A 16,163-nucleotide genomic window follows, 5' to 3' on the forward strand; every position below is an offset into this window, starting at 1 on the left:
CTTCCCTCATGCTCTGCCCTACGAAAAGCTGCTCATAGCTCCTGCCTCATCCACGTTCCATCACCAAACCTCGTTCGGTTTTGCAACCTCCCTCTTCGGTCTTCCACTTCAACGAACCAACCCACCGTTGGCGCTTTGCCTTCGAGTTTTTCTTCTTCTTCTTCTCAACAAACCAAACCAGAAGGCTAGACGTCAGCCGAATCGCCCAAGATGACGGTCTTTATTGCATCATTGTGAGTTGTGGCCCCCTGTTACACTACGGACGTGTACCCTTTTGCCCTGCCCCTCCGCCACCCTTCTCGACCGCGCAGCTGCTTCCGGGATGACCCCGCTCTGCGCACAATTTGCCTGCAGCTGCGTTTCCCACCGCCCGATACGCCTTCGAATCTTGGTCGCATTCCCTTGCGAGACAGTAGCCTGACTTTGGCGACTCTAGGTTTCTCCCCAAAACCGTCCACTTCGCTCTGCCCGGCACCCCTCAGCGAGGAGACCCTTTGCGCCGCACCAGAACCGACAAGCCCAAGCGGCCCGAACCCGCCGACCGCCAGCCGAGTCTCTTTAACCCGATCCGCGACATTACGCCCCCAATCACCCCGACCGAAGAAGCTGTCGCCGAGGACCCCTTTACGAATGAGGATGGCTTCCGCATATTCCCCGAGGAGGAGCGCAAGCTTGGAGCGCCCGTCGACAAAGGTTCTCCCAAGTGGGGTGCTCGAGCAACCCAGCCCAAGTCGCGCGCGAGCTCGCCCCCGCCTGCCTTCATCGCCGAGCACAGTCGCACTCTCGAGAAGGCCAGGGAACTGGGTCGCCAGGGCGTCACCCAGCCTCGGCCGCTCGTTAGAAGCGACAGCCACGATCGTGTCTTTGCCCACGCCAACTGGCGCATCATGAACGCCGACCAGGGCAACGGCGGACTGCGCAACGCCGCCGAGGCCGCTGCTCGCGACGGCAAGCTTGGAGAGTACACCTGGGTCGGTACCCTCGGTATGCCCACCGATGCCCTCGAGGGCTCCCAGCAAAAGCAGGACATCGAGGACCGGCTCGCCACCGAGCACGACATGCTCACCGTCTTCACCTCGGACAAGGACTTTGATGGCCACTACTCACACTTCTGCAAGCAGATCCTATGGCCCGTTTTCCACTACCAGATCCCTGACAACCCCAAGAGCAAGGCCTTTGAGGACCACTCGTGGAAGTACTACGTCAACGTCAACCAGGCCTTCGCCGACAAGATTGTCAAGAATTGGAAGCGTGGCGACGTCATCTGGGTCCACGACTACCACCTGCTGCTCGTCCCCGGCATGGTCCGCAAGAAGCTGCCTGAAGCCAAGATCGGCTTCTTCCTGCACGTTGCTTTCCCCTCGTCCGAGGTTTTCAGATGTTTGGCTGTGCGCAAGCAGCTCCTCGAGGGAATGCTGGGTGCCAACCTGATTGGCTTCCAGATCCATGAGTACACCCGTCACTTCCTCCAGACCTGCAGCAGACTGCTCAATGTTGAGGCGACCACCGACGGCCTCCAGTTGGAGGACCGCTTTGTCGACGTCGTCAACCTGCCCATCGGCATCGACCCTGTCAACCTTAGCGAGCACCGGGGCGACAGTGACGTCAAGAAGTGGGTTGAGATCATGAAGGAGCGCTACCAGGGCAAGAAGCTCATTGTCGCTCGTGACAAGCTCGACCACGTCCGCGGAGTCCGCCAGAAACTGCTGTCTTACGAGCTGTTCCTCAACAAGAACCCCGAATGGCGGGACAAGATTGTCCTCATCCAGGTGGCGCTTTCTAGTAGCGAGAAGTCTGACCTGGACGCGACTGTTAGCGACATCGTCACCCGAGTCAACTCCTCCTGGGCGAACCTGGCCTACCAGCCTGTTGTCTACCTCAAGCAGGATATTGACTACCCCCAGTACCTTGCTCTGCTGACCATGGCTGATGCGCTGATGATCACCAGTCAGCGTGAGGGCATGAACTTGACTTCGCACGAATACCTCTTCTGCCAGGACGGCGAGGTCTTCTCCGAGAAGAAGCACGGTTCCCTGATTCTGTCCGAGTTTACCGGCACATCGTCGCTTTTCGGCGGCAACGAGCTTGCAGTCAACCCCTGGGACTACCGGCAATGCGCCGACGCCATCAAGAAGGCGCTCGAGATGGGAGACGAGGAGAAGGAGCGTCGATGGAGCGCCCTGTACTCGGCTGTCATGCACCACACCGGCTCGCACTGGTTCAGTGAGTTCTTGTCCCGCCTGGATCGCGTGTACGACGAGCAGCACAAGCACGACCAGACCTCTGTCCCGCGCCTCAACATCAATACCCTGGCTTCAAGATACCAGCGCAGCAACCGACGGCTGTTCATTCTTGACTACGAGGGCACCTTGGTCAGCTGGGGTCCGATGAACCAGATCATTCCCGTCAGCCCTCAGGTAAGAACCCCAAGAATTCTAATACGTAGGATGGCGCTAACTGTAACAGCGCACCTTGGACGTGCTCAATGAACTGTTGCTGGACGAGCGCAATACCGTCTACATCATGTCCGGCCGCCGCCCCGAAGAGCTTGATCGACTATTCCGCCGCGTCCCGAACCTCGGCCTCATTGCCGAGAATGGCTGCTTCCTCAAGGACTGCGGCAAGAACACATGGCAAGAGATGGCCGACAGAGAACAGATCTCTAGCTGGAAGGAGTCGGTCAAGTCGATCATGACCTACTACCTCGAGCGTACTCCTGGTGCCGAGATCGAGGAGCGCCGCTGCAGCCTTATCTTCCACTACAAGAGCGCCGAAGACTACGAGTCCGCGGCCCGCCAGGCCTCGGACTGCGCCAGCCACGTCAACGATGCTTGCGAGGAGCAGCGTGTCCACGCCATCCCGCTCGACGGCTCCATCGTTGTCGAGCCCATCGACTGGACCAAGAGCACCGCAGCCGAGAAGATCTTTGATGACCTTCGCATCCACATGGAGCCCGATACGGAACACCAGAACCCTGTTGATTTCCTCATGGTTGTGGGAGACGGACGTGAGGACGAGAAGGTGTTCAAGTGGGCCAACGCTCTTGGCAACGAGAAGGTGGTTAAGGATGTGGTGACTGTCAGCTTGCACAGCCGCAACACCGAGGCCGGCTTTACCATGACGCAGGGTGTGAGCGGTAAGTCAGCTCCTCGTCCCGAGGTATGTCGTGATGCTAATGACGGCACAGGTGTCTTGTTGGCTCTTCAGAAACTGGCCGCCACCGAATAAGCTTAATTCTCGAGACAACCGAACAGCGCTATGCTGTGCCGGAGAGTTGTCAGCATTTGACGCCACGCATTTGATTGATGTTGACCTGGCCATAACACCAGGCAAATGATACCACAGTGGGTTAGCAAGGGTGGAAAGACGGAGTGCGATGGCGTATAAAACAGGAAGCCAGGGTTTCGTTTCGTTGGGTCTTTTTTTTTATCGTCTTTGTCTTGTCGGCGAAGGATCATGAACGCGCGGGTATCTTTTTTAAGGAAACGATGACGACTTTGCATTGGCATGCATCATGCATTGAGGGGCGACCCTCGTTTAAAGGAATATCTCCTAGTGTTTTTTCTTTTCTTTATCATGTCCATTTGGTCCCTTTTGCACCTGTTTTTGGCGCAACTTTCTCAGTACTCTGCAACACCTCACGAGTCTCAAACGCTTTAGTTTTGTTCGCTTGCTGCCGGCTGCGGAACTCAACGTGAAGGCTTGTGATGATGCTGACACCTGAAAGGCTGAATATTGCCATTACACAAACCACCCCCCCCCCCCCCCCCCCCCCCCCCACTTCCATGTACCAACAACCAAGTTTTGGATTGCATTTTGTTTTTATTTTGCCGTATGTAAGAGGGCCGAGCCGGATGCCGAAAGGCTCCTGTGTATTTGTACGTGAGTAGGAAGAGATGGAGACGAGGTCGGGAGTAGATGACGCGTAGCTTAGAGCCAAGAGGCATCATTCCATTGGCACCGACGGCATGTGAAATGCCTGTGTCTGAAACCGACGGGTCCCGTCCTTCCATGAGGCGTTGGTGACTTTTGTTGTGACAGGGCCATGTTGAGGCGAACCCTCCTCGCGGGGTTCTCGTCCATGGCCTTGGCCTTTCCACCCGCAGGATGACGGTGTCAAACTGCTTCATCTCGCTGACTTCACGGATCTAAGGCAAGTCCCGGCTATGACTTCTGCTTTCCTTTTCTGTAAACGGCGTGGCAACGACGTCAGTTATCCAGGTTCAACCAGTCGTCAATCGCCCTGCCATAGTCGTTGGCCTCGATGAACCTGTTGGCCTGGTCCCCAAACGGCCCCACGCCCTCGAAGAAGATGTCCTCGAACGACGGCCCCATGTCCCCGAGGCCGTGTCCAGCAGGCGGCGTGGTCGCCGGAACAGCCACGGGAGCAATGTCCTCGTCCGGGGCGTAGACCGCCGCCTTGTTCGGCACCGCCTTGTGGGCCGAGAGGCCCGCCGAGCCCACGAGGTCAAAGTCCGCGGCGTCGGCCCCCGTGGAGAGGTCTCTTGCGTCGGATCGCAGGGTCGGCCCGAACACGGACTGGTCCCAGCCGGCGTCGGGCCGCCCTGCGCGGTCGTAGATGAGGAGGTTCCAGAGGAGCTGGGTGTCGATGGAGAACGAGCGGTTCTGGGAGGCGGAGTCGCCCCGATCCGATGGTGGTGCTTTTATGACGACGCTGTCCTGGAGCTTTCTTAGGTTGTTTGCCTGGACGAGAACACCCGTTAGTCTCGCCGAAGCAGCAGTCGAACGTGAGATGGGCGTCGGGCGCATACCATGTTGGCGACACACGGCCAAATGTCCCCCGTCTTTTTCAAAAAGGTCATGCACTTGTCGAACCCCGTTTTCGCCTTGCTGCGGAGGACGGGGTCATGCACGAAGCTATGCTGCAGGTGGATCGTCGCGACGACGACGACGCAGTGCGCCACGACGGGGTCTGACACCGTGAGCGACTTCTTGTCCAGCACGTCGAGGAAGAAAATCACCCACCCGGCCGTCCGGTTCATGCTCTCAAACGACTGCTGGATAAAGTGCACGGGCATCGTGTGCCGGAGGTGCCGCAGCCGCATCGACAGCAGGAACGGGTGGTTCAGCAGGCACGGGATCGTCTCGTGGACGAACTGGATGAAGAGGAACGGCATCCAGTACCGCCGCTGCGCCTGCAGGGCCTCGGGCGTCTGCCTGTCGATCCGGTTGGTTGCGAAGCGGAACTTTTGTGGCGCGCGGCAGTCGATGTCGTGGTGCGACTGGAGGACCTGGGAGTAGTCGGAGCGCGAGTCCCAGGGCGGCGGTGCGTCGGGGGAGACGGGGGACGCGGCGTAGGCTCGCGCCAGGCGCCAGACGACGCAGAAGTCTGCGGCGACTGCTGAGATGTTCTTCTCCGGGGGGTCGTCCGGGGAGGGTTCCATGAGGTGGCAGTAGGAGATTGGGCCGAGGGAGGCTTGGCTGGTGGATGAACCTGGGAGGACGGAGGGAGTTGGGTTCGAGGCTGGGATGAGGCAGCCTTGGAGGTGTTGGAGGACGAAGATGCTCCGTAGACAGTAGTTCCTCTCCTTGGCGTTGGATGGGTTGGCGGACGGCGGGATGCTGTGCGCGAGATGGCCGGCGATGGCCAGGTTCAGCCCGGACTGCGTGGTGTTGCCAGCTATCGTGCGGCAACGTGTTAGTGACAAGCAAGCCACCTTTTTCTTCAACAAGCTTCCTACTTACACGCGAAATCAAACATGTTCAGCAGACACAACGACTGCAGAGTCGACAGCTCGACTCGCCCTTCCGTCACCCGGCCCATGACCATTCGGCGTGAGGTCCGCGCCTTGTCGCCCAGCTGCTGTTTACCTGAGTCTGTGAGGGACCCTGGCGGAAACCTCAGGACTAGCGCCTGTAATGCAAGGATCAACTCGGGGTCCCGCGATGGGAGCGACTGGAGGAACGTGTCCTCGTCAAAGAGCGTGATGGGTTGGCCATGGAACCAAAGCAAATACCGACGGCCCAATTCCATCAACTGGGCTTCTTCTGGATCCGAGGGGCTGCAGAAGCTTGGCGTTAGCCAATCTCTCGCATATGTGTATGCTGGGACCTCGGAGCTGCCTGTTCACCTAGGGTTCTCAAGAACAGCATATTCATCGCTGACTGGGTCAGGCTTCATAGGTGCCGTCCTTTTTGGCGACATTACGTGGCGAGTTACCGATGATGGCTGAGGGGAACGCGGTTCGGGGCTAGTAGAAAGTCAGCGAGACTATTGGGACCCCCGCGGTGGACTGTGGCAAACATCAAATGCTGGATCAGACGGTCCATCTTGTCTTCAAGGCTACTTAACCGGCTTTCCTGCTGGGTGTAAATAACAGTCAGCTTGGACTGCATGTCATACCGGCAATCAGCAGGTCACGTACGGTGTCGCTGTTGCGTGGCGTCTGCTGCGAGTCGGACGTCTCGCCTGGTGTATTGTAAACGCAATTTTGACCGAGACGCTCGCAAAAGGAGCATATTGGTCTCTCCCCCGGACATCTCGACTTTTTGCGGCTGTCATTATGCTTTGTAAGACCGTTGGTTCTTCGAATGCAGTCAGAAGCCGGGGGCTGGGCAGTCCTTACCGACATGGCTCGCACGCCTGACGAGCTCTCTTGGCATACCGGGCATCATCCATGGTCAGGACGCAGGTATCTCGTTGAGTCTCATGGATCTATTTGCTGGGATGCAGTAATATCCAGGTACATTTAGAAGGAAGATCCACCGGCGTTCCTGATGTGTTAGTCTGCCCTGTGAAATTGGAGTCGTACTGCCTTTTGGTTGCAATCGCAAAGAATTTCCCCCGAACCCTCGAAAAAGCTGGCTTTTGCGGATATGCCAAGCCCCAGATTTTCTTATATCAGCAGCAAATACTGGCCCGACTACCACACCGTATCGGCTGTATTGGTGCTGCGAGAATGGAACATTGAGAGTCTAGATGAAAGTCCCCGCAGTGCACAGGGAAGATAAACGAGCGACCCGGATGACGCATCCTGGCCGCGGGGAGGACCCACACATAGGGAGGCCAGTGCTGCGTCGCCATCAATCCCTAGTAGGCGGTTTCTAGATTTCTCTTCATTGTGGCTGTCCAAGAAACAAAAATAGTGCTTGTGAGGAATTTGAATGTTGAGTACAGTGCAAGAACTTCTACAAGCTGGAAAACAGGTCGTTCAATTCTCTTTCGCTCTCCGTTCAAGTCTCGGGTTCCAGGCCCACACCGGCACAGTCGTACCAGCGGCCGGGCCGCGCCGTTACGAATTGAGCCCGCCGAGTCGTCCATGTGTGGTACCGGGATGAATTTAATCACGCTGCCGGCTTCCACGGTTGTACGATTGCGGGACAAATTTCTCATTGCATGGTTCCAGGGGGTTGTGGAATTCCGCTGGCCTAGTAGACGTGTCGTTTCGTTCCATAGATGAAAAGTGGCCTCGTCCACATCAAAGCGACTATTCCAGGAAACCTTCAACGTGCCACTATGTGTCTACGTCTTCCGTGTTCATCAGATATATATGTACTCTATTGAGACTCGACGACGTGGGAATCTTCATGCATAAAATACTATGTACCTGACCAATTACACATGAAATCATGCCCCTGGACCCCTTTTCCCAAAGTGCCCGTCGCATCTGCAAGCTCCGGGAGACGGAGGCGGACAGGGGTGCCCCGCCGCCTCAGTAAGCAATGGGCCAATGACACGAGGTTGAAGGAGGCAGTCGGACGACGGGGTCGGTCACCCCGCAGTCCCGAGATCGGCGCTTCTCCAAAAGTTTGGCAGCAAGCGGGAATGACTCCTCAAGCAAGGTTGGAAAAAGAGGAAAAACTCGGTGTGGGCACAACGTGGGCTATTACGTGACAGCGAGCTCCATTGTCGTCCGAGTCATCCAAGTGGAACATCTTCCCAACGTAGGCCTGCTCACGTCAATTGACGTTAAAGTCCCAAACTACACCTTCAACTTTATACCCCGCCACGGCACGACCACCCCGCGAAACCTTCAAACACACACACACCCACCCACTCTTCGACCGGACGAACCCGCACACGATAGTCACAATGGCAGCCTTCCCGCCCCCTCCGGTCAACACCATTGACTGGTCCAATGTCGGCTTCAAGGTCCGCGAAGGTGAGCTACAGAGATGCCCATGGTGGCTCGGGCAACAGAAGCCTCTCAAGACTGCATGCTAACAAGACCTCCCTTTCCAGTCAACGGCCACATCGAGTCCACCTACTCCGTCTCGACCGGCAAATGGACACCCCTTAAGTTCGTCGCCGACCCCTTCATGCGCATCCACGGTATGGCCCCGGCCCTCAACTACGGCCAGCAGGCCTACGAGGGCCTCAAGGCCTTCCGCGCGCCCGGCGACAAGGCCATCAACATCTTCCGCCCGGACAAGAACGCGCTGCGCCTGCAGCACTCGGCCGACGTCGTCTCCATGCCCCGCGTCCCCGAGGACCTCTTCCTCGCCGCCTGCAAGGCCGCCGTCTCCCTCAACGCCGGCTACGTCCCGCCCCACGAGACCGGCGCCGCCATTTACATCCGCCCCCAGCTGTACGGATCCTCCGCCCAGCTCGGCCTGAACCCGCCCGAGGAGTACATCTTCGCCGTCTTTGTGATCCCCACAGGCGTCTACCACGGCACGCACCCCGTCAAGGCTCTGATCCTGGACGACTTTGACCGCTCGGCGCCCAACGGCACCGGCCACGCCAAGGTGGGCGGCAACTACGCGCCCGTGCTGCGCTTCAGCGACCGCGCGCGGAACGAGGGCTACGGCATCACCCTGCACCTGGACAGCGTCAAGCACGAGGAGATTGACGAGTTCAGCACGAGCGGATTCATCGGTGTCAAGAAGGAGGGCGAGGACATCACGCTTGTGGTGCCGGACTCCAAGTGCGTCATTGACAGCGTGACGAGCGACAGCATCCAGCAGATTGCGCGCAGCTTCGGCTGGAAGGTGGAGAAGCGAGTGGTAAGTCTACTAGAGAAGAAGAAGCGGCCCTCACAAACCTTGTGCGCATCGCTGACTGGTTGCCACGTAGATCAAGTACAGCGAGCTCCCTACCTTTTCCGAGGTCATGGCGGCCGGCACGGCGGCGGCGCTGGTGCCCATCCGGTCCATCACGCGACGCGTCGACGCCTCGTCCCCGCAGTCCCTCGCCGCGGCCGGCGCCCAGGAACGCGTCAGCAGCGCCAAGGCCGGCGAGGAGACGGTGACGTACATCCCCGAGAGCCAGGAGGACGCGGGCGACATCTGCCTGAAGCTGCTCTCGACGCTCAAGGGCATCCAGCTCGGCAAGCTCCAGGACGAGTTCAAGTGGAACTTTGCCGTCAGCGAGGCGGACGGCAAGGCCGTCGTCGGGGAGCAGAAGACGAACGGGTCGGCGCAGACGGTTGACCAGATGGACTGAGCGTTTGTGTCGTCCGAGGCTGCAGACTTTTGCAGTCCGCACCCTGTCCCATCACAGAGGGGCCGCCTGTCGGCCGGATTCGCCGAGAAGGGCTTGGTCCCGTTGTACGACGTCCTGGATGGGTTGAATAAAATAAAATAGTAAAAATGGGAATGTGAAAAAAAGTTATTATCTGGGACCTATATCCACCTGGCGGGGGTCGCGCGACATTGCACGGCGTTCGAGCAGTGTCTGAGCAGTGTCTGCATGTTGCAGAGGCTCTGAACTGCCTCGAAGACTTATGGCGCAGTGATCCAACGATCCGACCAAGTGGTAATATGAATGGTTTGGTTCAGCCTTCGAGAAGTTGCAAGTCCGGGTCCAAGTGGGCAGGTATCAAAGAGACGAGATTTCACAGGCATTGGGCCAAGTCAGTACATACAACAACAATCCTCGAAGAATTCCAGCTGTCTGGTACGCACAAAATATGGGCTCATCGACAAGCGCGGCTAGCTAGCACTGACGCATTGGTTCGTCGGGTCCCCTTGAACATGAGCACAATTGTTGTTGTCCGACTTGAATGGGATCGCGAAATGGGCTGCCGCATCCAGTGTGGCTATGCAAAATGAACGTCTCCCATAAAAAAGCTTGGCACGAGAAAGTGAGCAATGTCTTGGCGGCCCAATGGGACCATTTGCGCAGAAAAATCACGCATACCAGAGTCTGAGGCAGAAAAAAAAAGAAGCTTTTTGAAGGAAAAAGTGGTGAGAGAAAGTCGCGTTTTCTTAGGGCGGATAGCCAGGCGCAGAATAATTGTTAAGGAAATAGATGCGGCGACCTTGGCGGCCGCTAGCAGAAGCTTAGCAGCTCTAAACAAACCAAACACGGCGGAAAGTGGGACTGTCGCCCGTCCTTTCTCCACAGTCCACAGTCGAGCTCCGGGGATGGCAGGGGTAGCTACGGGGATGTGCGTGTCACCTGCATGACGCCCTGTCCTCTTTGTCTCCTTCGTCTTGTCTCCAACTCTATTGACTCGATGGCCGGCTCACACTGGACTGGACTTGCCATTCTAGGCTGCCTGCGTTGGGTTGCCTCCCAGCTTCCATCCTCTCTCTCTCCCTCTCTCTCTCTCTCTCTCTCTCTCTCTCTCTCTCTCTCTCTCTCTCTCTCTCTCTCGCCCGTCTTCCCTCTCGTCTCTTCCCTTCGACCAACCTCCATCTTTCTGCCCACTGAACCTAGTCATGCTGTGCACAGCCCAGGCCATCTCCGGCAACGAACGGCAGACGGCCAGTGACACACAATGAGGCATTATGTTGCTCCTTCAAGTGGAGAGAGACCGGGCAAACATCCTCTTCGTAAATCTCCGCATCGATCACCATCACATCTCCAACGCCCGCAACTTGACTCCCTTGACACAACGTAGGCGAGAGTAGCCAAGAGCAGAGGACATCCTGCCATTGGTTGGTGACACCACCTGCCTACGACAGCAGTAGTCTGCACGTGGAACCGTGCCGGGTTAGAGCAGAGGACAGCGTGGACTGGGAAGTGGGAGTACACAATCCGAGAGAAGACGGCACCAAGGAATCCAAGTGGGAGACAGCAAGCCAAAATGTCCCGTCAGTGCTAGTTATTGCGACAAGTTTTCTGTCACTATTTTAAACCTTGCCAACGGGATCGGCGTCTCGACAAGCTCGCCTTCTTCATACTACCTACCCAGCAAACTCACGCTCCGTTTTCTCGTTGCCTCCCACCATCTTCATACTGGAGGAGCCGCTTTACCCTTACTTTACTCGAGTTACCCCTGCCATCGCCGGCAGCAAACATCCATCATCGCCAGCATGTCGGCACGCAGCGGGCGCTCATTGCTCACTGCATCCTTCCCCCCGCCTCGGCGTAACTCCCATTCGGCACACACGCACACACATCAAACCCGAAGAAATGCGAACCGCTCCATAGACTCAGTAGCCGCTCGCCTTCAGGCTGAGCCAATGTAGAGCTTGTGACAGACAAGTTTCTGTCACCAGAGTCAGAGTCTATGATAAACTCCCATGACCCCAGTCGTCCAGATTACCATGCATGACATGTGCAAAAGCTGCACCACCACATGGCGTTCTAGTACCATAGACCCGACGTGAAGAGAGAGGGGCTGGGTTCCGGGCATGACCGTTCCCTTGTCCCAGAAGGCGCCGCCTTCCGGCACTAAAACCAGAGAGACTGAGACCGTCTGGCCCCAAGGATGCGCGAAATGCCCTTTGCGCTAATTCGTCAAGCCTGTCCTGACCGCCTGGCCCCAGGACCCGAAGATGGGCAAGATGAACCCAGATCCCCATTGGACCCCCACCCTCTGTCGCTCTACTTTTCGGTCGTTCTCTTGAGACAGGTCGATCGTGAGATTAGGGTAGGGCCACCCGACCGACGGTCCCATTCCAAATGTTTGGAACATAAAGAATTGGTCCATCCTCTTAGCCTCTGTAGTGCAATCCGAAGCTTCTCATTCCTCTGACCGTGCTGATTTCCTTCCCTTTGGTTCTTTGTCTGCTCACAGCAACAAAATATCGCCATTTTGCCACGTCGATATTCCCACACGCTGTGCTCTACACTGGCGCATCACCCAAACAGCCGCCTCAGCTTCTGTAACCCCCGCCTGGTATGGACGATTCAACGCCTGCCGCGCCCCCACTGCTCCCAAAATCACAATCGAGGAAAAGCTCGAGAGACACAAGTCGGGATCGACCGTTGACGAGTGGGCACAATGGCAGCGCCCTGATGTCGGCTCCAGTTCCGGTGTTGGTGTCGCCGGCGGTATTTACTCGAGCCGTGACCTGAACCGCGTCGCTTCGAACCGCCTTTCGCGCGCCATCACTCGAGAGTCCGCTGCAGAGGCTGATGAGAATGGTGGCGACTGGCGCCGCGACGATGGGAGAAAAAAACAGGTCTTTACTGGAACAACCCTGATTTGGTACGTTACGTAGCTCCCTTTGACGTTTGCCTCGCTGACATCCCTTAGGCTCGCATATCAGTCGATTGGTGTTATCTATGGCGACATTGGAACCAGGTGAGCTCCGGATTTTCGTTCGAGCCGCCTTGTACGCCTGGCGCTGATGAACACACAGTCCCCTCTACGTCTTCTCGTCAACCTTCGTAGACCTCCCCACGAAGAACGATCTCACCCAAGTCCTGTCCCTCATCATCTGGTCCCTCACCCTCATGGTCACGGTGAAGTATGTTTTCATCGTCTTGCATGCGGACAACGAGGGTGAGGGTGGCACTTTCTCTTGTTACTCTCTCTTGACTCGGTTTGTAAGTTGCCAATCTCCAACGCTCTACAACATGCTGAACTGACAAACGGCAAGGCAAGGATTACCAACTTCGATCCCCGCGAGGAGGCTACCGTCCGCATGGAACGCCACAACACCCAAGACGTGCGCCCGGTGACCCGCGGCATCCGCACCGTCATCGAAAAGAGCAGAGTAACAAGAGGCCTCCTCAAAACCATTGGAGTCCTGGCAGTATCCATGGTCATCGCCGACGGTATCCTGACCCCGCGCAGTCCGTTCTGGGCGCCATCCAGGGTCTCTCGGTTGTCAAGCCTGACATCAACAACTCCACGATTGTGGGCACGACGTGCGGCATCCTCGTCCTGCTCTTCCTCATTCAGCCCCTGGGAACGACCAAGCTCGCTAGCACGTTTGCGCCCATCGTCATTGTTTGGCTGGGCTTCAATGGTGGTTTCGGCATCTACAACCTTGTCAAGTATGACTACACCGTCCTCAAGGCGTTTAGTCCCTATTACGCGATCCACTTCTTCGTGGAGAAGAAGACGGAGGGATGGAAGATGCTCGGCGGCGTGTTGCTCTGCTTCACTGGAGTCGAAGCGTTGTTTGCGGATTTGGGCGCCTTCAGCATGCGCGCTGTGCAGATGAGCTGGCTGCTGTGGACGTATCCGTGCCTCATACTCGCCTACAGCGGACAGGCTGCACACCTCGCCATCATGCCGGAGAAGTACACCAACCCCTTCTTCAATACCGTTCCCCCGGGAATGCTGTACCCAAGTTTGATTCTGGCTATTTTGGCTGCCATCGTTGCCTCGCAAGCCATTATCACAGCAACGTTCCAGGTCAGTTACGAACTACCCATCCCAGTCTAATGCCAGCCCCCACCTAACAAATTCGCAGCTTTCGAGTCAAATCATGAAGCTTTCTTACTGCCCACAGATGAAAGTCGTCCACACTTCGGAGACCTTCCACGGCCAAGTCTATGTTCCCCTCCTCAACTGGCTTCTTATGCTCGGCACGATTCTCGTCACTGTCGTTTACAACAACACAACCAGCCTCGGTCACGCCTACGGCGTTTGCGTCATCTTCGTCACATTCTTCGACACCCTCATGGTTACATTGGTTGCGATCCTCGTCTGGCGCCTACCGGTCTGGCTCATCGCCCTTCCGGCCTTCGCCTTCGCCACGCTCGACGGCCTATACCTCTCCTCGGCTCTGAATAAGGTCCCTGACGGCGCCTGGTTCACGCTAATGATATCAGCCCTCATGGCGGGCATGTTCCTTCTCTGGCGCTTCGGCAAGGAGAACCAATGGCGTGCTGAGGCTGAGGACCGTTTCCAGCCCAGCTCCCTCGTCACCAAAAACAAGGAGGGCGTGCTGGCGCTCACCCAACGCTGGGGCGGCGACATCCTCTCTTCTGTCAGCGGGTTTGGCATCTTTTTCGACAAGACGGGTGTCCAGACACCCAGCGTCTTCACACACTTCGCATCCAAGCTGGGTGCCCTCCCGGACGTGTCGGTGTTCTTCCATCTGCACCCCGTCGAAGTACCCACCGTCCCAGCCGCCGAGCGGTACCACATCTCGCGTTTTGCGAACATCCCTGGGTGTTACCGCCTCGTCGTGCGTCATGGCTTCATGGACGAGGTGGTCAGCCCAGACCTAGGCGCGTTGGTGTACGAGCAGGTGCGCAAGTTCGTGGTCAGACAGGCTACTGCGAAGGCGGCAGCCGAGAGCGAACAGGAAACCTCTACTACCTTGAACGACGCAGATGGGCCGCCCGAGTTGAGAGATGAGAGGCTGGCGGCGGAGTTGGCCAAGTTGGATCGGGCGTATGCGCACAAGGTTCTGTACATTGTCGGTAAAGGGCAGATGCATATCCGCACGGGTACGAGTATTGTGAGGAGGTTTACTTTGGGCACGTTTTTGTGGATTCGGGATAACACCCGGGCCAAGATAGCGAATCTCAGGTTGGCTATGGAGAGGGTTGTTGAAGTCGGGTTTGTCAAAGAGATTTAGAGCGTTGCTGTGGGTTGGAAGCTAGCTTTGTGTGATGGACATCGAGACATGTTCTAACAATCAACCTCTTTCTGCCCAACCATGGACTCTATCGATGGCCTAGCTTTCTAAATGGCTGTTTCGCTTGAACATCTCCCCATTACTACAATGCTGGGGACTTCTGCGCCTGTAGCTTCGGGCTGACGCCTGGGAGATGGATATACAAGACATCCAAACAAGCCTCTGGAACCATCGACAATGTAAGGCTGCAGGTATGCTACCCACTGGCTTAGTCAAGAACAGCTGCCATCTTGATCTAACTAGACCTAGCTTTCCGAAAGTGCTGGCTGGCACAGCCGCACACACTGATTGTCCGGTTGTCTTCCTTTGTCCCTTTCCTTGCGGCTGTCCCTTCAGACAAAGTCGAGGGTGGGATAATGCTCCCGTGACAGTTGCGTCGCGAGTGTCTTTGCAAGAGGTGTTAATTACACGAAATTAAGCCAAGATTGCTCAAAGTCAACGTCGCGAGTGAAACCTTAAGTCAACAACGCCCGAATGTCCCGTCATGTCTTCTCGTTGGCCACCTTCAGGGGTCTGACAATGACCCCGGATACATTTCGGCTGTACATCACTGGATTCTTCTTGAGGAGGGGACCCCAAACGAAATTGTTCAACCACCATGTTATCGAAGAGTTGGAGTAGGTGTCACGATGGCAGGTGTTTGGACAGAAAGGAAGACCCTGAGAATAGTGTATTACTAGCTTTGATGTAGACAAAGTATGTCTCGCTTGGGGAAAGAAGTCGGTTGTCCTACTTGATTGTAGCTTTGATTACATTAACGTCTAAATCAATATGCCGAGTTGACTACCCTACTCTTCAGGTATTTGAATTTGTATACTGTCCTGTCCTGGCCCAAATATTTATGCCGACCTTGACTCCCCTTAGTAATGGTAAACCGGCGTGAAGAGTGTTCTCGTCGACTGAACCATTCCCCCTCAGGTTCTTCCAAAAGACAGCGTTACCGGCTTTCGGCTGAAAAGTAAGCCTCTCAGCGTCGCAATCAACATAACTACACCACTCCTTGTCTTCTGCCCCCCAGTCGATGCGGATCCGGGAAAACTCGGTACCGCATTGTTCTCCACAGCTATCGTCCAGTATAGCAAAAATGGTAGTCACCCGCTCTGTATCTTCATGTTCCAGACTCTTGGTGCCGGTATGGTCAGCTTTTGTCGACAAGAGGTCGTAATGAGGCTCATATTCGCCGCCGGATGTGTACATGGTAGCTTGAAGGTTTTCGAAGTTGGACGTGGGAAGGAATCCTTGAAATCTGGCTGCACGAGATATAACGGATTGTACCACAGAATCATTGCGAGGTAGGATTGCGGTTGAGCTTCTGCGCTCATCTGATACTGTGTTCACTCCATTGTCGTTGACAACCTGAGAGCGATGATATTTCAATTTGCTGCCAACGGACTGTTGTTAGAATCACGCTGTGTTTGGCACAAAAT

At 56.4% G+C, this 16,163-nt stretch overlaps 4 protein-coding genes across 4 annotated transcripts; 3 read left to right on the forward strand and 1 right to left on the reverse strand.

The window, feature by feature from the left end:
* Positions 1-210: 210 nt before the first annotated feature.
* On the forward strand, positions 211-3,228 carry ColSpa_00769 (putative alpha/beta hydrolase R526; the record flags this gene model as incomplete). Its single annotated transcript, XM_049266981.1, has 4 exons — positions 211-233; positions 437-2,417; positions 2,467-3,136; positions 3,188-3,228. The coding sequence occupies 4 exons, from the start codon at positions 211-213 to the stop codon at positions 3,226-3,228; spliced, it is 2,715 nt and encodes a 904-aa protein (XP_049122938.1).
* Positions 3,229-4,209: 981 nt separating this feature from the next.
* ColSpa_00770 (uncharacterized protein) lies at positions 4,210-6,166 on the reverse strand (the record flags this gene model as incomplete). The annotated part of the gene is made up of 4 exons (XM_049266982.1): positions 4,210-4,704; positions 4,773-5,641; positions 5,707-6,023; positions 6,093-6,166. The coding sequence occupies 4 exons, from the start codon at positions 6,164-6,166 to the stop codon at positions 4,210-4,212; spliced, it is 1,755 nt and encodes a 584-aa protein (XP_049122939.1).
* A 1,887-nt stretch (positions 6,167-8,053) lies between these two features.
* Positions 8,054-9,406, forward strand: ColSpa_00771 (transcription activator of gluconeogenesis CHGG_09150; the record flags this gene model as incomplete). The annotated part of the gene is made up of 3 exons (XM_049266983.1): positions 8,054-8,123; positions 8,204-8,967; positions 9,038-9,406. The coding sequence occupies 3 exons, from the start codon at positions 8,054-8,056 to the stop codon at positions 9,404-9,406; spliced, it is 1,203 nt and encodes a 400-aa protein (XP_049122940.1).
* Positions 9,407-11,630: 2,224 nt separating this feature from the next.
* On the forward strand, positions 11,631-14,676 carry ColSpa_00772 (potassium transporter 5; the record flags this gene model as incomplete). Its single annotated transcript, XM_049266984.1, has 7 exons — positions 11,631-11,772; positions 12,014-12,344; positions 12,393-12,440; positions 12,499-12,685; positions 12,739-12,903; positions 12,936-13,502; positions 13,561-14,676. 7 exons carry the CDS (start codon positions 11,631-11,633, stop codon positions 14,674-14,676), a joined length of 2,556 nt encoding a protein of 851 aa, XP_049122941.1.
* Positions 14,677-16,163: the final 1,487 nt, after the last annotated feature.

Source organism: Colletotrichum spaethianum (genome assembly GCF_022836535.1).
Source record: "Colletotrichum spaethianum MAFF 239500 DNA, contig01, whole genome shotgun sequence".
Classification (NCBI taxonomy): Eukaryota; Fungi; Ascomycota; class Sordariomycetes; order Glomerellales; family Glomerellaceae; genus Colletotrichum; species Colletotrichum spaethianum.